Source organism: Eulemur rufifrons, chromosome 6 (genome assembly GCF_041146395.1).
Source record: "Eulemur rufifrons isolate Redbay chromosome 6, OSU_ERuf_1, whole genome shotgun sequence".
Classification (NCBI taxonomy): Eukaryota; Metazoa; Chordata; class Mammalia; order Primates; family Lemuridae; genus Eulemur; species Eulemur rufifrons.
This window is the reverse complement of record NC_090988.1, coordinates 67,955,165-67,977,670: the sequence shown is the minus strand read 5'-3', so window position 1 is coordinate 67,977,670 and position 22,506 is coordinate 67,955,165. Positions and strand designations below refer to the sequence as shown.

At 40.8% G+C, this 22,506-nt stretch overlaps 2 protein-coding genes across 4 annotated transcripts in view; one reads left to right on the top strand and one right to left on the bottom strand.

The window, feature by feature from the left end:
- Positions 1 to 387: 387 nt before the first annotated feature.
- Positions 388 to 9,153, bottom strand: MISFA (mitochondrial sheath formation associated). The gene is made up of 6 exons (XM_069469681.1): positions 8,907 to 9,153; positions 4,962 to 5,044; positions 4,431 to 4,519; positions 3,963 to 4,051; positions 2,116 to 2,153; positions 388 to 1,433 (listed from the first exon to the last, which is right to left on the bottom strand). The coding sequence occupies exons 3-5, from the start codon at positions 4,497 to 4,499 to the stop codon at positions 2,132 to 2,134; spliced, it is 180 nt and encodes a 59-aa protein (XP_069325782.1). The 5' UTR covers positions 4,500 to 4,519; positions 4,962 to 5,044; positions 8,907 to 9,153; the 3' UTR covers positions 388 to 1,433; positions 2,116 to 2,131.
- A 136-nt stretch (positions 9,154 to 9,289) lies between these two features.
- UEVLD (UEV and lactate/malate dehyrogenase domains) overlaps positions 9,290 to 22,506 on the top strand; it is a 39,243-nt gene continuing 26,026 nt past the window's right edge. For 2 of the 3 annotated variants that reach the window (XM_069469678.1, XM_069469680.1), the window contains exons 1-4: positions 9,290 to 9,350; positions 13,262 to 13,346; positions 16,428 to 16,493; positions 22,042 to 22,205. In XM_069469678.1, the coding sequence (XP_069325779.1) occupies positions 9,309 to 9,350; positions 13,262 to 13,346; positions 16,428 to 16,493; positions 22,042 to 22,205 (357 nt within the window). In that variant the 5' untranslated portion in view covers positions 9,290 to 9,308. The remainder of the gene's footprint in view (positions 9,351 to 13,261; positions 13,347 to 16,427; positions 16,494 to 22,041; positions 22,206 to 22,506) is intronic. The other variant, XM_069469679.1, reaches the window with a different exon arrangement.

Genomic DNA, 22,506 nt, shown 5'->3' with positions numbered 1-22,506 from the left:
TCACTGCTAAAAGAATCATCAGGCAACTACTTGGCTTTTTAGGTGAGGGAAACATTTAACACACTACCACACTAGAAAATTTTTTTTTTCCCCTGGGGCCATGGCATTTTATTAAAACGATCCTTTCTAATTTGTTATTTTTTGTTTGTTTTTTTTTTTTTTTTTTTTTTTGAGACAGTGTCTCACTCTGTTGCCTGGACTAGAGTGCCGTGGCATCGGCCTAGCTCACAGCAACCTCAAACTCCTGGGCTCAAGCAATCCTTCTGCCTCAGCCTCCCAAGTAGCTGGGACTACAGGCACGTGCCACCATGCCTGGCTAATTTTTTCTATATATATTTTTAGCTATCCATATAATTTCTTTCTATTTTTAGTAGAGACGGGGTCTCGCTCTTGCTCAGGCTGGTCTCGAACTCCTGACCTCGAGCGATCCTCCCGCCTTGGCCGCCCAGAGTGCTGTGATTACAGGCGTGAGCCACCGCGCCCGGTCTAATTTGTTATTTTTTATATTCTGTGTGTGAGTTATATGCAACGCAATCCATGGTTTTAGAATTAAATTGTCAATATTCATTGTAACAATAAGAACATCAACAAGTAAGATTTTCACCAACTGCAGAGTTTTGCTTCATGAGGCCCAGGGCTCAAAACTAGGCTGCGTTAAATACAACTCACATGACAGTCAATGTGTTAAACAGCAAGATCTCGGATATCCCACAGTCTTTGGCTCTTTTTCTTGATATATAAAAGCATGCAAAGGGGAAGGCCTGATCTTAATCTTGACTGCAACCCAGAGCTGTGCGCATTGGCCCTTTGACTTTATTTTTGCCATTTTGTAAAATGAGGCCGATAGGCAGCTTTAAAAGGTTATTGTAAAGCTGAAAATAATGTATACTTTAGTATCTACCCCAATATCAAAATGAGATTCTTTCCCCATATGGTGTAAACTTTGGGTTCTTAGTAATATTTGTGAAAAGGCCACAAGAAATACCCCAAAGAACAAGCTAAAAGTTGCTGCTATTGCTAGGCTTTTCTGTAACACTTTTTTCACCTTCGGAACCTGAACCTAGGAGAAAGGTGTTACATGGGAAACAGATCTAAAGAGCTCCAGAGAATTTCTATCCTTAGGGACACAGAGCAGGGGACAAATTGAACTAGCTATCTTTATCTTAATGCCAGTCTTAGAGACTACGTAACAGAAAGGGCACAATCATTTCCCATCCACCCTGACTACCTCCCCACCCTCCCTCTCCCCGTTACGAGCTAACAGAATACCAAGTCTTCATCTTCAAAAGTGCGGTAACTTTTTACATAAAATATGACAAAATAATGTGCAATTACTTTATGCGAAACCAACATCAGGAACTGTACAGCTGGTCAGGTGAGCTTCAGAGCTGCATTACTTCACCAGGATCATCTTTGCTTTCTTCCACTGGGGTCTGGGGAGAAAAAACTGTGTCAGGTGGGTCTAGTGATTGCTAGTGTGGAACTGAGAAAATTGGCCTTGCCAAGGTTGGGCAGAGGTGGCCCTGTCCAATTCTGTCTCACCTAATGCCTCTGATCCCAGCTGCAGGGAGGCTTAGCAGTGTGGAAACTAACAAGAGGCAGAGAAAAGAAACATTCCCAGGTCTGACAGGCTAAGCTCTAAGAAAGACATCTGCTACAAGAAGTCTTTTACAGAGCAGTGTTTACTTGCCAAAGAGAAAAGTTTGGGTTGCTGAAGTGGGCTGATTTAGGAAATGGTACTGAAAGCTGAGCATACAATAGATATGTCCTATTAGCACAACAGGGACTAGCTCACCCAAGTCAGAAAGCTTTGACTCTGGGCCTGAAAATATCCTTTTCTCTGCTTCCAAACTGAAGAACTTAAAAAGAATAAAGACTCTTAAGAAAATAGGTATAAAAGATCATATGAAAGAAAGTGGGAACTCTCCCAACTTTAAGTAGAGTGTGAATGTAAATAATAGAAGTAGATAAGGTACAGTAACTTTTTTTTTTTTAAATAAAGAAAAGAGTATTTGTTTCTAAAGTTAGTAGAGTTGGATTTTCATGCTTGGTTTGTTTCTCTAGGGGAATACATTTCAAAGTAGGAATGGAGAACAAAGCTGAAAGTACACTTACCCCTCCTGGGGGATATTTATATCCCTTCCACATTGTTCCTGCAATGAGAACCATCCATAAGACAACAATCATTGTGGGGCTTCTTGCTCAGCTGGTAGTGTGCACAGGGAGAGATGGGTGGTTGTGGAAGGTGTGTTCTATTCCTTGGTTCCTGGGAGCTGAGCTGTCTTCCTTAGAGACCAGATGGTGGATGGCCCAGCATGGCAGCTCTGGTTGAGGAGCTCCGTGGTCTAGTCTAAACTGAAATGGCTACCTGTCACTATTCTGGGGGGCAGAGCTCAGACGTCAATTGTGACATCAGCTCCTGTGACCTTGGAGACCCAGCCAGAGTGTGCAGATAAGGGCTGGTTAGGTAGGTGTGTTGGGGCTAAAGAAAGTTCATCAAAAGGGCCCTGTTCTCTAGGGACTCCATGTGGTTAGGACCTAGCTGGCATCACAGCACCTGCGAAAACGTTTACCCATTGGCTTTATGCAAGCAGATGTGAAAAATGTTGCTATGCAAAAAAACAAACATCACCACCAGCACCAAAAAAAAAAAAAAAACAACAAACAAACAAACACAAAACCCAGCCTGGATTAATTGAGAGAATTAGCTGGCTAGGCACGCTATGAACAATTAACTTTATATGCTCTTGTTAGGCTATTCAAGAAATAAAAATCTTACATTTTATAAAATGGCACAGTTAAACCCTCATCATACATGGTAAGCCCCCTTACAACTTTCCTTAGAAGGGAAGAGAAGGAAGATGGGCTGTTTGCTTTACTCATTTCATAGCTGGAGAAACTGAGGCACAGAATAGTGTAAGTCATGTGGTCACCCTCACACAGCGTGGCTGTGGCTCAGCTCAAGGGCCCAGTGCCTCCATCCCCATCCCCACCCTCAGAAAGGTCTGACTGCTTTGGGCCAATGCTTTCGTGGACCTCCTGGGAGGGATGGAGCACAAAAAACCAACCATCATGTCCTGTTCCTGAGTATACCGGGGCCTGGGGCTTGACACCCCTACCTTCTGGAGTAGCTGCCTCCAAAAGGGTAAGCCTTTATTAAAAGTCCGAATTAAGTTTCTCTAACAAAGGGAAGAGTTCAACAGGTCTGAATGAAATGGGGTGGGTTGTAAGAAACCCAGGAGATGGTTTGCTAAAAGGTATATTGCCGTTAATGTTTCCTGTAGGCAGGCCGGTCTAGTAGAATGAATGTGAGAGGCTACTAAGTCCAGAAGTAGAGACGTGTGCTTGCATCGCACCTTCACCAATGAACTAGCTCGCGTGGGCTTGGGTAAACAGTCACCAGTCACTGTCACCAGTAAATCTTTGTTGACTGGTTCATTATTTTGCTTAGTTGTTGAGTTACTATTTCACTAAATTCTAACTGTCAAGCTTTGCATTAAATACTTTACATGAATTCCCAAATGTAATCATCACAAAAATGGTAAGATACTCAGATATCTCCCATGGTACAGAAGAAGAAACAGGTTCAGAGAAATTAATTGAACTTTCTCAAGGTTGCAATGCTAGTCAGTTGCAAAGTCAGGACCTGAACTCAAGTTCATGTTGACTACAGTTTCAGGATCTGCCAAAAGGGGCATTAAAAATGCTGGTCCAAAATATTATAGTGATTGCGAGAACATAAATTAATAGATGGGGACAGTCTTCAAAAAGAATACCTGAGAGACATGGTTATTAACAGAGAACTCTGGCCTGTTGTCTCTAGCAGTCCCCCATATTACTTCCCCTCCCACAGTTTATTATATTTCCCAAAAGAATAAGAACTCTCCACTGAGATTTCAGGGTCCTACCAAGTTTTCTGGAAATGGAGGAATCTAGCCCAACAGACCTGACCACCTACTCACTGTGGCAGATCTTCATCCAAAGCCTCGCTCCTCAGTTGTGCCTTGCTCTCCTGAACAGGCCACCTCTCTTTCCACTTCAGAGTTGGAGGCTGAGTCAGAAAGAAAATTTAAGGGCAGAGATAGCTCTACTCATTGGCCCGATAGGTAGCTGCCCCTGTATGGTGACTGGAAGGCCCCACCATTCCCCAAAGTTCTTCCTACCAATAACCACTGACCCAGTTGGCCTGAAAACCACAAGCCAGGTACTATCTCCCGTAGGAGGGAGGGGGAAAAAAAAGACATAAAAGGAGGATGTCCCCAATGGGATAGGAAGTAGCCTGGAAATTAACTTTGTTCCCATCACATCCTGACTTCCAATTAGTGGTGAGACCTCAACTACCTTTCCAATGCGGTCAGAAACCCCAGATGAGAGGGTGAGTCGGCACCAGGACTGACGACTAGGGATTTACAGGCAGGGCCCCTACTTACCATCAACTCTGGAAACGTGCCCAGGTAACATGCAAGTCCAACAAAAAGCATCCAGCCAAGCACAATCATGATCAAAAGTAAAACAATTTCTAAGATATAAGTGCACAGTGAGAGACTATTCACCAAGATCTTCGCAAAAGAGTGTGCTCACGAAACCCCCAGTTGGTAGAAGTCTCGCATGTTAGTTCGAGTCCTTGGTTCCCAAGGATCCGCAACTCCCTAGTGGAGAAGCTGGAGTCCACCAGGTCATTATGACATCACTGGCTCATGTGGCCCAGACTCACGACACACCAGAGACTCTGCTTCCAGACCAGTAGCTGAGCAGCAAACAAAGCTCTTTTTATACATTATCTTACAGCAACACTATGAGCTAGGTACTATTACTAACCCCATTTTACTAATGAGAAAACTGGGGTTTAGCAAGCCTGAGTGACCAGCACCAGGGCATACAGCTGATACTCCAGCTCAGGGCCAAGACATAGGGCCTCCCCTCCCATCTCAAACGCTTTCTTACCTCCACTGTATACTTACATTCTGCAACACTTTGGGTCAGTTCCTCTCCACTGGTTCTCTTTTCTTGGCCATCATGAATACACAGGTACCCTTGTCCTTTCCTCAAAAAAAAAAAAAAACCTCCAACTGATGCTGTGGCTCCCTCCCTATCTGTCCTCTTTCTTAATTTCTTTTTATGACCAAATTTCCTAAACAAGTGATCCACACTCAAAGCCTTTCTTTCCAATTTACATCTCTCTTTTTTTTTATTTTGAGACAGTCTCACTCTGTTGCCCTGGCTAGAGTGCCGTAGCGTCAGCCTCGCTCACAGCAACCTCAAACTCCTGGGCTCAAGCAATCCTCCTGCCTCAGCCTCCCAAGTAGCTGGGACAACAGGCATGTGCCACCATGCCTGGCTAATTATATATATATATATTTTTTAGTTGTCCAGATAGTTTCTTTCTATTTTTTTGGTAGAGACAGGGGTCTCACTCTTGTTCAGGCTGGTCTCGAACTCCTGAGCTCAAACGATCCGCCCGCCTCGGCTCCCAGAGTGCTAGGATTACAGACGTGAGCCACCGCACCTGGCCTAGTATTTTGTTGAGGACTGTCTGATATTTGCAATAAGAAGGTTTCATCCCCTAACAATATGTCTGATGGGGCCAATAATTATGAAAGCAACAAAGGGTATAAACAGAGATTAGAAGCAGAGCACTAAGAAACAAGGTTTTTGTTTGTTTGTTCTTTTGGTTTTTATTTTTTTTGAAACAAGAGTCTCACTCTGTGGCCCTGGCTAGAGTGCAGTGGCATCCTCATAGTTCACTGCAACCTCAAACTCCTGAGCTCAAGTGATCCTCCTGCCTCAGCCTCCCGAGTAGCTAGAACTACAGGTGTGTGCCACCACGTCTGGCTAATTTTTTCTATTTTTAGTAGAGATGGAGTCTTGTTACTGCCCATTTCCTATGTGGAAGGCTGGTCTCAAACTCCTGACCTTATGCAATCCTCCACCTCAGCCTCCTAGAGTGCTAGAATTACAGGGGTGAGCCACCGTACCCAGCCAGAAACAAGTTCTAATGTTAAACAAGCATTCTTGTGGTTTTTTTTAAAGCTGCAGAGATGCAGAATATATACTTTCCCATTTCTCAGTTTGGGACATATTTTCTCCTTTTAACAAAATTAACAGCTTTGTACATATATGCTGGATACTTTTATTTCTGTAAGACAGATTCTCAAAAGGGGCATTATAGGGTCAAAGGTATATCAGATTACTTTGCCCAAAGGTTGTAGCAAATTATACTCCCACCAACTACACTTGAATTTCTTAAGCCGAGGTCCAGTGGACTTCAGTAAAATCCACAAACATTCCTAAAATTGGACACCAAACAGACTGCATATGTGGGCATGTACATTTTCTTGGGGCAGGTATATATCTTTCAATAGATTTTTTAAAAAAGTCTGAAACCCAGATAAGGCTGAAAACTAGTACACTACATTTTGTCTCTAAGGCTTTGGTCACCTTTCACATTCATTCTGCAAACTTTCTATTGAAAGCCTCTTTATATCTGGTTTACTAAATATTAATAGAACTAATACATGCATAAATTCAAGCACAGAAAATACAGAGATGAATGAAATTCAACCTCTGTCCACCTAGGCCTCAGTCTTTGGGGTCAGAAAGAGGGGTGGAGATGAATACAGTCAGGTATACCAGTACAACAAAATACCCCCCTCCGGCAAGCACTCAGGTATGAGGCAAGGAAGAACACAATGTGCTTGGGGAAGAGTCAATGTTTCAGCCTGGTTAGATTATAGGATCTAATAGCACCAGCTTCATGAGATGAGAATAGCCAGTCTGGAAGTCAGGAGGGAGGCTTAAAAAAAGCTAATGTTTACTACACAGCCTTCCTCTTGTAAATACCAATAGGCACAGAATTCTGATTTCCTAGATTATCTCTAGTCACAAAGTTTCATCGCAGTATCACACGCAGTGAGAGGCAGTATAATGCACAGATTAGGAACATGGTCTTTCACATTACCTTCTGCAATAATTTAACCTTTCTCTGTCTTTGGTTTCCCTATCTGTAAAATGGAACCAATTATGGAACCACATAGCCTCTATTTTAAGGTATACACTTTTTCACATTTAGGCTCTTCTGAAATACGTATAGTGTTAAAATTATTAAGTATGTTTAATTTTGTAGTCTTTTTCTCCCCCCAAAACCTGTCATTAATACAGGCTCTTATTCATAAAGAATCTCAGGAACAAGGAAATAAGTAATACAACACTAAACCTCAGTTCCTCTTCAGTAAAATGGAGATAATAATTCTACCCAGGTCATAGGGTTTTGTGCAGATTAACAGAGAGAAAACACATAAAACTCTTGGCAATGAACCTTCCACATAGGAAATGCTGAACACACATGCATGCTCTGGTGTAAAATATTCACAGTGACTGGACCAGAAGAGAATTGGCGGTTTGGTTGAAAGGCCTGTTCCGTAAAAGGCTCCTTCATAAAAGGTTGAAGAACCTTGCTGCTAACCTGATATCTTTTCCTCGTTTAATAGATTTCTGGCAGGATCTGTCAGACCTTGCAGCTCCTGGAAGTTCCACTGTTTCCAAGTTTTGTTAGATCTGGCTGAGGTACACTAAACAGGCCCCTCATCCTTCAGCTTCTCTCTGTAATCTTTCTCAACTTTGTCTTCCAGCTTCCACTCTTGCCCCCACACTACTGTCTCCTCACAATGCAACAGAGTTGTTCTTTTAAAACTCAGATCACATTACTCCTCTGTTTGAAACCTCCCAGTGGCTTCTTCTTTCTCTCAGAGTAAAAGCCTGAGAAAGAAAAAGGCAGGCCCTGACATCTGGGAACCGGTCTGACACAGCGAGGCCTCAGTGTTATTAGAGCCTGGCCTGGTGCTCACAGCTAGGCCAGGTTATTCTGCTGGACACAAACAATCTCATAGAAAACCATCATCAGACAAGGTCACTCAGACGATAAAAAGGTGAGATGCAACAAGGCCACTTCATAACTTCATCTGAGCAGAGGTAAGAATAAGGTCACTGTACAAGCCATGAAATACCAGACATCCCTCTCTGCTATTAGGAGTGACTGCTGCTTCTTTACCAATTATAGCTTTATCCTCACTCGAGTTTGTTCATCTTAGAGATTATACTTATTGAGATACCCAGTCACAGAAAAATGTCCTGCTCTATGACAGCACCCAATCCAAACTGAAGCCTGGCTTCCGTAAGCCCTCCCCCAAATTGCCCAAATCTTTAATAGGCTCTTTCTAATAGTCTCTTACTGTGCCGTCCCAATGCCCTTCTAACAGCTGTATAAATTACTTGTTTATTACATTGTTTTGTTCTCTCTCTACTAATAAAAGAGTGAAAACCTTAAGACAGCAGTTAATTTTGTCTATTTTATTCACTGCTGTATCCTCAGACCTAGAATAATAGCTAGCAAATTGTAGATGCTCAGCAAAACTTTTGTGAATGCAATAAACGCTCCTTCCAGCCTTTCGCTTTCTTCAACTGTGTCACAGCAGCCCCGCCTTTGGATCTTCCTATAAACACAATCACCCTCCTTGCCGCCCAGCCTCTTGGCAATTTCAATACCCAGCTCCTGCGACTTTTCAGCTTCTGTGCTCAAACCTGGGATACAGAGCAGGTAAGTAACTCACAAGTCAAAGAGACCAAACACCACCAGAAAATTACTGTATCCTCCATCTGTTCTCCGCCTTCCTTCTCCAGATGACCTTATCCATCAGTCTCCTTCCTCTCGTTTCGAACTCTGTTTTTCACCTGACTTTTCCCTCTTTCAACCACCAACATGGTTGAAAAAAAAAAAAAGAAAAGAAAAAGTGCAACTCCTCCCCCTGTGCCGCGCCATCCTGATGCGGCTGTCCTGTTCTCTGATGAGGCTCCTCCCGACTTGTTTTCCCTTTCTACTCCCTGAAATTTTGCTTTTGAGGTCCCATTACCTCCTTCCTCCTAAATCCAACTACAATTTTCGATCTTGATCTTTTCTGATATTCCGCTGAATTTAACACATCTTTCCAGCAACTCTTTTCAAGAATATAGCGCGTGTTGCTTCTACCTCCTTTACTGCTTCTACTCTGGTCTTTCCTGTTCTCTTTACATATATTCCCAAGTTTCCTTCCAGCAAGCGGGGTCTGGCCGCGCTCTCGTCGCTCGCCTGCTCCGGGTTCGCGCTGCTGGGGCCGCCTGACCGCGAAGGAGCTGAGGCTGAGCCTGGGGCCGAATTTCGAGCATGGGAAAGGGCGGGGCCTTGGAGCGCTAGGAAGTTTGGTCCTCGGCGGCTTCCATCCTGCAGCCGTTCCGGAAGAAGGTCCAGTGGGTGCGGTCGTGGGACCTGGCTGGAGATGGAGTTCGACTGCGAGAGTCTGAGACGGCTGCTTGGCAAGGTGCGGGCAGCCAGCTGGGGAGGGTCTGGAGTCGTGGGGTCTGGGGGGGTGTCTCCGCCCCTGGCCGGGCTGCCTCCTTTTTGCGTTTACCGGAGTCTTGGGGCTTGGAGCGGGGTCTGGCTGATATGAACCCGGCAGTGACCACTGGCCCCCGGGAAGCCGCGGGGTCGCAGACCACGTCCTGCTTGTGGAGGGCCTGGGCTCTAGCTCCGCCTGCAACTCCGAGGTCCCCCAGCTTCCACCCTGTGTGATTCCTTCTCACACCGCCGGTTTCACTGACCTCAAACAGGTCCCAGCATACGCTGTCCCTGTAACCACGCCTTTCTCTCTGCTGACATGGCCTACCCCCGCCCCCTCCTTTTTTCCCCCTTGAATTGCAGAGCTCATCCTGTGTAAGACCCAGCTCAGAGTCACTCCCTGGAAGATTGAATCACTCCGTTCTGTTTTCAGAAATACCAGTTATCACACTGTAATTATTTATGCACAAACTTCCTGCTGTGAACCCTTTGACCGCAGAGACTGCTTTTATATTCCTTCACCTTCCTAGCACTGTGCTTGGCAACAACGTAGGTGCTCAATAACTTGTGCAGTGAATGAAAGACCCGAGTAGGGTTAGGAATGAAGGCAGCTTGAAGGCCCAGGAGACATCCTCTTAATGTTGAAAGGTTGAAGAGTGGGAGGGCTGACCCAGAAATCTGACCGACCTTTCTGAGTCCTAACCAGTGCGGGTTTCCAGGTTAGAAGGGGATTCTCCACCAGTGTACGGTCTGAGGAAATCCCCCTTTTCACCAGTTTTCTAGTCAGGCGACTCTTAATACTTTTTAAGATTTCATGCGGAAACCATAGTTTCTGCCATTTTTGTTGGACTTGGCTGTGTCTATCTTTGTTGGGACAGCTTGCACACCTAGGGAGGTTTTAAAGCCCCAAGATTGAAGTTGTTTATGTGATTGACTTGAATGATTTTATCTACTGTGACAGGTGTAGATCTTGTAGGAAGAGAAGTATCATCATGTGCAGGATTACTACCATTTCTGTCTCCTCTTCAGAGAACAGGAAATTAAAAGAACCATTCTATCAAGTTTAAATGTGGGGAGGATGATGGATTATCCAATAGGAAAAATTGCTAAAGTCGCTAGTAGAAAAAGGACTACAACATCATTTTGGTGGAACTGGGATGAAGGAAAAAGAAGCGAGACAAATAGTTTTCTCAAGGGTGAGAGTAGACTAGTAGAGGAATGTTTTTTTCATTATCAGTGCATAGCATAGAGTCTGGGACAGAGTTGCTTAATAAGTATTTGCTGGATGTATAAATTAAAACCAACCAGAAACAAGTCCAGCAAATATTTCTGAGGTCATAATGTAATAGCTTAACTTCTAGAAATAATTTTAGTGCAGAAAATCCTGTGGAGAAGTAAATAGGACTTTGAAAAATCAAGCAACTATATGGAGAAAGTGAAAAATCTTACTGAAAACAAAACCTATGGCCAGGCGCAGTGGCTCATGCCTGTAATCCTAGCACTCTGGGAGGCCGAGGCAGGAGGATCACTCGAGGTCAGGAGTTCGAGACCAGTGTGAGCAAGAGCGAGACCCCCGTCTCTATTAAAAATAGAAAGAAATTAGCTGGACAGCTAAAAATATATATAGAAAAAAATTAGCTGGGCATGGTGGCACATGCCTGTAGTCCCAGATACTTGGGAGGCTGAGGCAGAAGGATTGCTTGAGCCCAGGAGTTTGAGGTTGCTGTGAGCGAGGCTGAGGCCATGGCACTCTAGCCTGGGCAACAGAGGAGACTCTGTCTCAAAAAAAAGAAAAGAAAAGAAACCAAAACCTAAATAAATAGATATCCCAACTTCATGGATATGAAGATGTCTCTTCTCCCCAGATTGATCTATAGGGTCAATGCAATTCCAATCAAAATTCTAACAGGTTCTTTTGGAAACTTTTCAAACTGATTGCAAAATTCATTTAGAAGGGCAGAAGACCAAGGATAATCTTGACATTATTACAGAAAAAGAATAGATGTGGGGCTTGCTCTACCAAGTGTCAATACTAGCCAGGTGAGGCAACTCACACCTGTAGTTCCAGCTACTCAGGAGGCTGAGGGGGGAAAAATTGCTTGAGCCTAGGAGTTTGAGACCAGCCTGGGCAACCCCGGGAGACCCTGTCTCTAAAAAAAAAAAAAAAAAAAAAAAAGTCTATAGTAATTAAGGTTTAGTGTGATTCTCGTATAGGATAGACAAATTAACCAATGATTCTAACCAAAAGGGCCTAGAATCATATTCATACATGTTTGGAAACACAATGTAAAATAGAAATATTGCAAATGACTATGGAAAGGAGAATACAGAGACAGATTATTATCCATATGGAAAAACAATGAAATTGTATCCTTACCTTACACCAAACATAAAAATTCCCAGTTGACTATAGACCTAAATGCAAAAGACAACTTTAAGACTTATAGAGATAAATGTTATGGACTCAGAATATGCAAACATTTTTAAACAAGACATAAAGAAGAGACTGATAAACTCAATTACATTAAAATTAAGAACTTTTGTATGTCAAGAGACACCATGATGAGAGTGGAGAGACAAGATACAGACTTAGGATATCTGAAACACACATAACTGACAAAGTATTGGTATCCAGAATATATAAAAGCATGCCTACAAATCAATATTAAAACCAATAAATAGAAAATTGGGCAAAATACATGAATAAGCATTTAAAAAAAAGAAAAAATATGAAAGTTTGTTCTATCCATTAGTAATCATGGAAAAGGAAATTAAGACATGTTCAACATCATTTTCCCTCATTAGGTTGGCTTTATGTCTGTTTTATTCTTTCAACAATGTTTTATAGTTTTCAGAGTCTAAGTTTTGTGCCTTGTTGAATTTGTTTCTGTGCATTTTCTTCTTCTTCTTTTTTTTTTTTTTGAGACAGAGTCTCACTCTGTTGCCCGGGCTAGAGTGCCGTGGCGTCAGCCTAGCTCACAGCAACCTCAAACTCCTGGGCTCAAGCAATCCTTCTGCCTCAGCCTCCCAAGTATCTGGAACTACAGGCATGTGCCACCATGTCCGGCTAATTTTTTCTATATATTTTTAGTTGTCCAGCTTATTTCTTTCTATTTTTAGTAGAGACGGGGTCTCACTCTTGCTCAGGCTGGTCTCGAACTCCTGACCTAGAGCGATCCTCCTGCCTCGGCCTCCCAGAGTGCTCGGATTACAGGCGTGAGCCACCATGCGTGTCCTATTTTATTCTTTTTGATGCTATTGTAAATGCAATTGTTTTCTGAATTTTATTTTCATAGTAGACTCTTAATACACTTTTTTCCCTTTCGTGTAATCTTCACCACAAGTCTGAGAGGTGGGTATTGTTTCTTTTTGCAGATGAGAAAATAAGTTCAAAGAATTTAAATGATTTTGCCCACAAGACAGCCAAGTTAGTATTTCTGGGAGGACATCTGGATAAATGAGGGGGCAGTTTACTCAACCTGACCCAGGATGCAGTACCAGGAAGGTGGGAGAGGAAAATCAAGGTGTCTCAAGTGAATAAGCTATTCAAGATGATGTGAGAGGGGTCATTCATTCTACGGTATTTCTTAAGCCTTCAGGAGGTATTTGGAGGCAGTTTGATTTAGTGATTAAAGGTCTAGGTCCTGGGTTTGGGCTCTTGCTTTGCTATTTAACTTGCTAACTGACTGAACAAGTTACTTTGATTCTCTAGCTTTTGTTTTCTTCTGCAAAGTAGAGCAGTTGTAAGCCCTCCTTGCCTCATAGGGTTGTTCAAAAGATTAAATCAAGTATTCATGTTTGTAAAGCTCAGAGCCTAACAATAAATGTTCACTTAAGTGTTATCTGTTGCTCATAGCTTTATTCTTATAACATTGCTCATTTTTCTCTTTTCAGTACAAGTTCAGGGATCTAACTGTGGAAGAACTAAAGAATGTAAATATATTTTTCCCGCATTTTAGATATTCCATGGACACCTATGGTAAGAACCATATCTTCTAGTTTTTGCTGCATTATTTGAACCGTAATTAGTCTAGAGAGCTGCAAAATCATACTTTCTTATTTCTCTCCTTTATCCTCTAATTTTGAGCTATACTTTGTGACTTGGGATTTCTGAGGAAATTTAAGTTAATACAATATAGATTGTATTAGTTTTCTATTGCTGTGTAACAAATTACCACAAACTTAGTGGCTTAAAAAAAAAATTTACCATGTTACAGTTTTGTAGACTAGAAGTCTAACACAAATTTCTGTAGCTTAGAAGTTTAACTGGAAATTCAACTTGGCTAATTCCTTCTTGGCCTTTTGGCTAAGATCAAGTGAGAAATTCGGCTTGGCTAAAATCAAGATGTCAACAGGTCTTTGTTTCCGGAGGCTCTAGGGGATAATCTGTTTCCTTGCCTCTTTCAGTTTCTAGAGGTCACCCACATTGCTTGGCTATTGGTCTTTCTCTGTCTTCAAGGCCAGCTGTTGTGGGTATCTCTAAGGTTCTTTCTATTGTTAGAGCTCCCTCTGACTACAGCTGGGAAAGGTTCTCTGATTTTAAGAACCAATGTGATTAGACACACCCCAACAATGTAGGATAATTTCCCCATCTCAGGGCCCTTAATTTAATCACATCTAAAAAGTCCCTTTGCCAAGTAAAGTGACATATTCACAGGTTCCAAGGATTAGAGTATGTACATACTTGGAGGACCTTTATTCTGCCTACCGCATAGATGGTTGATTCTAAATTATTGATAACACAGTTCTAGTTATCGTATTCACTTAATAGAGAGGATCTGGTTATCTAAGAAAGACTTTATTATCTTTCAAAAGTTTCTGACTACAACTTGGCAGTTAGAAATATATTTTATATCATTATCCCATATGCATATAACTAAAATACTATGACCACTCTGGCATTTTTTCTCTTTTATTCTATCTAGTTCCACTCCATTTAAAAACAAATGCTAGTTGAGACTTACCAAATAGATTTTAGGACCCAAGAATTAGTCAAAACTCACAGTTTTGAGAAACTTTGTTAGACATGTATATGTTTTAAATTTGAATTATTTTGGGTTAAGAAAATGTATCTAATTCAGATTTATATAGTGGACATCTTGAAGAGTTATTGAACTATTGCTAATTGTATATGTGGGAGAATTTATCAGATTCTGATTCGTATGCAACTGGCCTCTTTTGATTAGCACCTAGATATTTGGTGCTACATAAATACCTAGAATGGTGGATATAATAGCTGCTGTTTGTTCAGTGGCAGATATGCTTCCAAATATTTTGTCTACATTATATTACATATTTTTTACAACCAAAGCTATTTTGTATTATTGTCTTCATTTTACAGATAAATTGAGACTCAGAGAATTTAATTAACTTGCTCAAGATCACATAGCTAGAGAGGGATGGAGTAGGGGTTAATACCCATGTCTGTCTTGCACTCTGAATACTGCTTACTCTCATACAATGTTTGTCCTCATCATACAGATTTGATGCTTTTATTGTACCAATTAATTCTTATTCTCATTTCCCCCTGTCTAGAGAAAGTTCTGGTGCCATTAAACCCTCAAACTATAGAATTAATATTGGCTATGTACATTTTTTATTGGAGATAATGATAGTCATGCATCGTAATCACTTCTATTTTGGCTTTGATTTGATAATTTGATTGGATAATTTGATTGGATACTGCATATTCGCACTTACAGTTTCTTAACCACATTTCTGGGTTATTCTCTATCCCTGAGGAACAATCCCATTTCCACTCCTTTTTCTATCTTGGTTTTTGCCACAGAGTGGTCCCTTAACCCATTGTTACCTTTCGCTCATATAGTTTATACTTATGTACACTCTTGGCCCTTGGGTTTTCTATGTCAGCCTGTGCTATAGTCTGAATTTTTGTGTCCCCCTAAATTCATATGTTGAAATCCTAACTCACAGCAATGATATTAGGACGTGGGGACTTTAGGAGGCTCTTTCTCACAGCCCTCATGAAAGAGATTGCCCTTATTAAAGAGGGCCTTGCTCCTTCCACCATGTGAGGATACAATGAAAAGATGGCTATTTGTGAGCCAGGAAATGGGTCCTCACCAGACACCAAATCTGCTAGCACCTTGATCTTAGACTTCCCAACCTCCAGAACTGTGAGAAATAAATTTCTATTGTTTATAAACCACTCAGTCTATGGTATTTTGTTATAACAGGCTAAATAGACTAAGACAGCCTCTTCTTCTTTCCCCCTTTCTAACAGGTTATCAAATCTATTTAGAATTTTTTCTTCCTCTGCTTAAATAGCATAGTTACTAAGATACTAATGGACTACATTCCAAAGTAGTTTGATTGTTTGAAACCAGAGGTAGTGATTTCTGTATTTAGTCCTGAGATTAGGGCATTGATTTTCCACCTTGTGTCCCAGTTATTCATAGGCAAATTGAAATTTCAGGGATATAAATGTTGAAAAAAGGTTGAGAATAGTGGAGTTAGAGAAACCAAACAAGATAATTGTTGATCTTTCTAAAAGGTTGCTTCAAAAAATAAAGCTAATCTCCTGGTGCCACTTGGTGTTTAAAACAAAACAAAACAAAAAAGCTAACAGTTTTTCTTCTGATTATAAAAGTGATTATAACTGGTGTGTTACATGTGACAGCTATTTAATATCTCCACATTTTATAGTATTAAACTTCTTAAGGATTTTCACATTATCTCATTTGATCTTTATGACAGCTCTGTAAAGCAGTCGTACTATATTTTATAGATGATGTAACTGAAGATTAAAGAGATTAAAGTAACCAAAAGTCACATGCCTCTAAGTGGGGAAGGTGGGCCTAGAACTAGGGATTTCAGTATCCAAGTCCTGTGTTCTTTCAGCTACCCTCACTGCTTTTTAAGTAAACGGCAGCTAGTGATATTCCCCTTGTTGACAGATTTACTGATTTCTAGATTATGTTATTTAGAGATTATGTGTGTGTACATATGTGTATTCATGCACACATGTGCACATTTACATATGTTACTATAATTCTTTCTACTTCTAATTGCACATTTTGGGGCTTTTTTCTCCTTCCAGTTTTTAAGGATAGTTCCCAGAAAGACCTGCTGAATTTTACTGGCACTATTCCTGTGATGTATCAGGGTAAGTGTGGAAGTTGAAAAAATGTGGGAGTTTTCTAAAAGAGCAGTTCATTTAATAAGAACTTACATTTGTTTAAGCTATAACATTCTCAAAGTGTATTCACATATATACGATCCATACAGAACCTAACTTGATCTGACAGGAGGGTGTTCGAGTCAAGGACGAACATTTCAGATAGGTATCATAGAAGGTTGCTTATATATGGTAAGATTTAAAGAACACCAGTGACTCTTTGGTTCCAAAATATTTCTCTGAAGTGGTGCTCGAAATTCTACCATTAGTATTGGAAATTCATTCTTTTAACATGCAAATAATCCCAGGGACAATAATATCCAAAATCATTAATATACAGTGCTGTGCTTGTGGGAAATTTTCAGTAAATATTTGTTGAATGATTGAGTTAGTTTATTTGATTACTGACTGAACGGCTTAGGAATAAATGAGCATTGGAAAGAGGAGGTATACTGAAAAGAGGGTTGAGAAGGATCTGGATCTGGAAACCAAATAGGGAGAGAACAGTGGAGCTTGCTGTCTCTTAGAAAGGGTTTAGCTTGTATGGTGGGAATACACTGCCCAAAAGACACTGGGAAGCTGTATTTTGGGGAACTTCTTTCTAAGTATAATAGGTGCTTCTTTTTTTTTTTTTGAGACAGAGTCTCACTCTGTTGCCTGGGCTAGAGTGCCATGGTGTCAGCCTAGCTCACAGCAACCTCAAACTCCTGGGCTCAAGGGATCCTCCTGCCTCAGCCTCCCGAGTAGCTGGGACTACAGGCGTGAGCCACCGTGCCCAGCTAATTTTTTCTGTATATATTTTTACTTGTCCATATAATTTCTTTCTATTTTTAGTAGAGACAGGGTCTCGCTCTTGCTCAGGCTGGTCTCAAACTCCTGAGCTCAAATGATCTGCCGCCTTGGCCTCCCAGAGTGCTAGGATTATAGGCGTGAGCCATCGCGCTCAGCCAGGTGCTTCTTTATGGTAGCTCCTAGATCATCACCTAGCCTCCCTAATTTTCCCCCTTCCCTCCAAATGATGACTTGTTGCCAGAGGTGCACTCACGCTTTGTTCTGCCTCTGTGTATTACCCACATGACACTTCTTTTGGCAATGGTAGGCACTCAGGAAATGCTTAGAAATTCAGATTGTTTTTATGCATAGAAACCTGGTTGGAGATGAAAGCAGCTAGCCATGGGTTCCATGTAGAGATTATGGAATGAGGTGGGCAGAACAGGGATAGAGTGGATTTTTCTTTTCCTTCCTTGTTCCTCCCCAACCAAATTCTCAGACTGCTTTCTGGCTGCCTAGAGAACTTTACTCAGACCTGTTTCCCCATCACTTGTATTTTGCATTTATCTTGGTTAGATGTTAGAAAGAAAGGTAAAGGAAGAGGAAAGGAAACTGATTAAGGTAATTCATTCTGAGGTATGAAGGACAATTCTCACCCACCCTGATAATTTCAAGGGTAGTCGCATATTAACAGAGGAGCTTATGAATTTAAATGAATTACTGCTTAGTAGCATTTCAGTTTCTGGAGCAGTGTGGTGAGATAACATCAGGGCAGAAAGGTTATCTTTTTTTTTTGTTGTTGTTGAGACAGAGTCTCACTTTGTTGCCCAGGCTAGAGTGAGTGCCGTGGCATCAGCTTAGCTCACAGCAACCTCAGACTCCTCGGCTTAAGCGATCCTACTGCCTCAGCCTCCCGAGTAGCTGGGACTACAGGCATGCGCCACTATGCCCGGCTAATTTTTTCTATATAGATTTTTAGTTGTCTGTATAATGTCTTTCTATTTTTAGTAGAGACGGGGTCTCGCTCTTGCTCAGGCTGGTCTCGAACTCCTGACCTCGAGCGATCCACCCGCCTCGGCCTCCCAGAGTGCTAGGATTACAGGCGTGAGCCACCGCGCCCGGCCAGAAAGGTTATCTTAATACAATCAGTTAGATGCCCTTTGTTGGCACTCTGCCTGTCCTGCATTGAGCTACATCATTGATTCTTATGCTCAGGCCTTCCCCAAGGTAGTAATACTGACTGCAGTGCCTTTTTTTTGCAGTATACTTTTCTTTTTCTTTTTTTCCTTTACTTTTGACTAGAATTATATCAACTCATTGTGAATGCACACTAGTTATTTCCTGCTGATCAGAAGGTCAGAATGTATTAACTTTCTCATCTGTAAAATGGGCCAATAATAGAGCCTACCTGAGAGTTGTGAAGTATAAATGAATTACAGTAAGTAAAGCTCTTGGCATAGTGCCTGGCACATAGTAAATACTCAGTAAATGTTGGCTATTATTTGCCTGCCTTTCTTACTCTCTTTAACTAGTTTTATTAGTGTAATGATAGTATATCCTCATGCTAAAAATTTTAAACAGTTGGGAAGGGATGAGGTTAAGCCTGTATCTAACCTCCCACCCAGTCCTATTTCCCAGGTGAAACTTCTGTTAATATTTCCTTATGAATACCTGTCAAAACTTTCTGTATTGTTTCTTACCCATCCAGATTATGTTAAAGTCATGATGACATTTTTTCCTCATACACTCATTCTTTAGAGATATATATCATCTTAATGAGATCACCCTTATCTAAATTTTATTTACATCTAACTTAAATTACATTCTTATGATATGATTACTTTAAATCTGAGGACTCTGCATCAGGAGTTCTAACTCTCTAGCACTGAATTACTAAAACTTAGATGGGCACGTTGGGAGGAAGGGCATTTGCTGATGGGAAGGAGGGAAGGAAGAAGAGACTAGAGAATACCAGTGGTGAAATCTTACCAGTTAGGCACGGGCATCAGGGTCGCCAGGTGCTTCACCAGGCATGGGCTGTTAAAGTACATGAACACGGCTGGGGAGGGGTCAGGGGGATACTGTCAGTAGATATTTCTCTCCTTTTCTTTAATGTGTAATAATTAATAGAAGTAGTGGCCCATCAGGGTTTGGGCTACCACTCCAGCAATATTAGTAAACATTTAAAAAATGTTTTTATATGGCCTAGAACAGTGACTTTCAAATGTCTCAACTGTGACCCACAACAATAAATACTTTTATATTGTTAGCTGGCATATATATGTGTGTGTATATATGTAACTGAAATACCATACTACCTGTCATGCTTTCTATTTTTTGTTTAATTCCATTTAAAAATGTTGTTTGTGGCCCATTAAACTAATTTCATGGCCCATTTATTGTGACTAACAGTTGAAAAACACTAGTTTAGAGTACACCACATATTAGACAATAATTTCTGGAGGAATGTCATGGAGTGTCTTGGTACCTGTTGGTCACCTTGTGGTGCTGTGTTCACATGACTTTGTAGTCATAGGGTTATCTGTGGATCAGCAGATATGGGTGTGCCCATAACCATATTGTAAATACTTAGACAAAAGCAGAAGAGGGGTGTGGTTCTGAGAATGGCCAGTATAAAATCAGTAGACCCATAGGTATTAGAGACACTTCTAGGTGCTAAATAATATATTAATTTTCAGTCCTGGTTGTACATTATTAGCATTACATAGGAAATTTTTTAAAAATGTCCAGACTCCATCCCATTGAAGTTTCGGGGGTGTGGCCAGGATATTGATGTATGAAGTTCCTTAAGTATTTCTAATGTGCAGACACAGCTGTCGTGCTTAGGGGAAGACAAAGCCAAGATGAAAAAAGTAGCTGTCAGTGGAAACAGGATTTCCTTAAGAAATCCGTAAGAAAAGGACTGTAGTGAAAAGGAGAACTATTTATTTTTTATATCTGGCTTATTTCCAAAATAGGTGTGAGATAAAAATTACCCTTTGTAGTATGTACTTACCATGTCTTGCACTGTTCCAAGCATTTTATATACATTAATTTCATCACAACTATATGAGATTAGGAACTATTATCCTCATTTTATAATGGAAGGAATTGAGGCACAGGGTAGGTAAGTAACTTGCCCAAAGTCATATAGCTGGCAATGTGTGGAACTGGGATTTGAACCTGGGCATTCTTGCTCCTGAGCAGCCATGTCCTTAAGCACAGTGAAAGACATGCAATAAGACTATGAAAGCAGGAATAAATATCAAGAGCTATAATAGAACAGCTAAGATAACCTATCATATTTCTAGTTTAAGGTTAGGTGTTTTTGTTTCTTTATTTGTTTAGGTTTTTTAATTTATTTCTTTTTAAGACAGGGCCTCGCTCTGTCACCCAGGCTAAAGTGCAGTGGGGGTCATCATAGCTCACTGCATCCTTGAGTTCTTGGGTTCAAGAGATCCTCCTGCCTCAGCCTCCCAAGTAGCTGGAACTACAAGGGTACCACCATGCCTGGTTATTTTTTCTATTTTTCATAGAGACGGGGTCTTGCTGTGTTGTTCAGGCTGGTCTCAAACTCCTGGCCTCAAGCGATCCTTCCCCCTTGGCCTCCCAAAGTGCTAGGATTACAGGTGTGAGCCACTGCACCGGGCCCCTAGGTTTATATTAGGTTTAGCTTTGGGCTTCCTGGCAACCGCGGCAGTCAAAGATTTTGGCTCTGGTAGGCATGACATACATGGTTACAATTGAAGGAGCATGCACTCAAGTTCCTATCTTAGCTCTGTTCTTAAGTGTAATAGTTTTTTGACCTTGAAGTTATCATGTGCAGAGCCTACTTCCTTTTCTATAAAATGAGGATACTGAGTGCTTCTAGAAAGTGGTGTTTCTTTTAGTGTTTAAAAGGATATATAGATCATTTGCACTAAAATCTTTTGGAGTGTGTATGTGTGGGTGTAGGTATGTGTAAGATTGTTTAAAATGCAAATTTTTGGGCCCCATCCAACATCTACTAAGTCTCAATCTCTGGAGATGAGTCTCAGGATCGGCATATGTTTAGGTTCTTCAGGTAATTCTGATATACACTAAAATTTAAGAATCACTGGACAGGTGATTGTTAAGGTTATTTTCAGCTCTAAGTTCAGTGTCTCTGTGTGTTATAGTATCTGTAATTATTGATCTTCTTTAGGGCAGGTATAAAACTCAGTTTTGTTCATTCTCTCATTTTTCATTTGTTTGCTCCTTCTTATTTATATAAGAAATGTTTATTAAGCACCTAGTATGTTAGGCACTATACTTGATGCTGGGGATATAGAAATGAATTAGACATAATCCTATCTAGAAGTTTACAGTGTTAAAAGGAAAATAGATCTGTAAGAACATAACTTCAGTGTAGAGTAAGTAAAAAAAATGTAGGTATCAACTACCTTTCAAGGAAGGTACATTGCTTGTGTAGGGCAAAAAAACTACATAGAGAAAATGCTGTGTCCCAAACTTCTGGCACAGTAGATACTGTAAATATATATTGAATTGAATTGGATACGTTGGTGATTGTCTTAATTAACCTTACTTAAGTGTTTTACTGATACTCTAATAGGAACATATTTCCAATGTCAGTATGGATGAAATGGGAGAAATAGGCTTTGTTTTACATCAATCCTTTACATATAAACTTGACTACATGTTTCTTAAAATGCCACCAAGCCATATCATAAATACAATTTATATCCTTCATTATTGTTTGAAGATGTGTTTATTTTATCTCACATAGGTAATACATACAACATACCAATTCGTTTCTGGATTTTGGATTCTCACCCTTTTGCTCCCCCCATTTGCTTCTTGAAGCCGACTGCAAATATGGGAATCTCGGTTGGAAAACATGTGGATGCTCAAGGCAGAATATACTTGCCCTATCTCCAAAACTGGAGCCATGTAAGACCAATTTCAATTTTCTTCAAAAAGCTTTTACTGTATTTTTCTGAATATTTATCTTTGATTCTGATGGTACAAATAAGTATAATACTGCATTTTCTTTCAATGATACTCTTCATATGGTCTTTGAAAATAATTTGAAATTGAGCTCTCTAGGGTCATCCGGGTCCCAGAACCCTAATGACAACAGCCTGTACAAAGCTGCTTTTTCCAGATTTGGGAGCCAACTCTTGTTTCCTTGCTCTCTTTTTATAGTCACCTGGTGCTTGAGAAAGTACATGAAAAGCTACTAACAAGAGAT

Excerpts from the sequence above, each read along its gene's own strand:
- MISFA (XM_069469681.1), bottom strand. The coding sequence starts at position 4,499 with ATGATTGTGCTTGGCTGGATGCTTTTTGTTGGACTTGCATGTTACCTG. Across the intron at positions 4,052-4,430 it reads GCACGTTTCCAGAGTTGATG|CCTCCAACTCTGAAGTGGAA; the intron begins GTAAGTAGGGGC and ends TTTCTGACTCAG. Across the intron at positions 2,154-3,962 it reads TTGGATGAAGATCTGCCACA|GAACAATGTGGAAGGGATAT; the intron begins GTGAGTAGGTGG and ends TTCTCATTGCAG.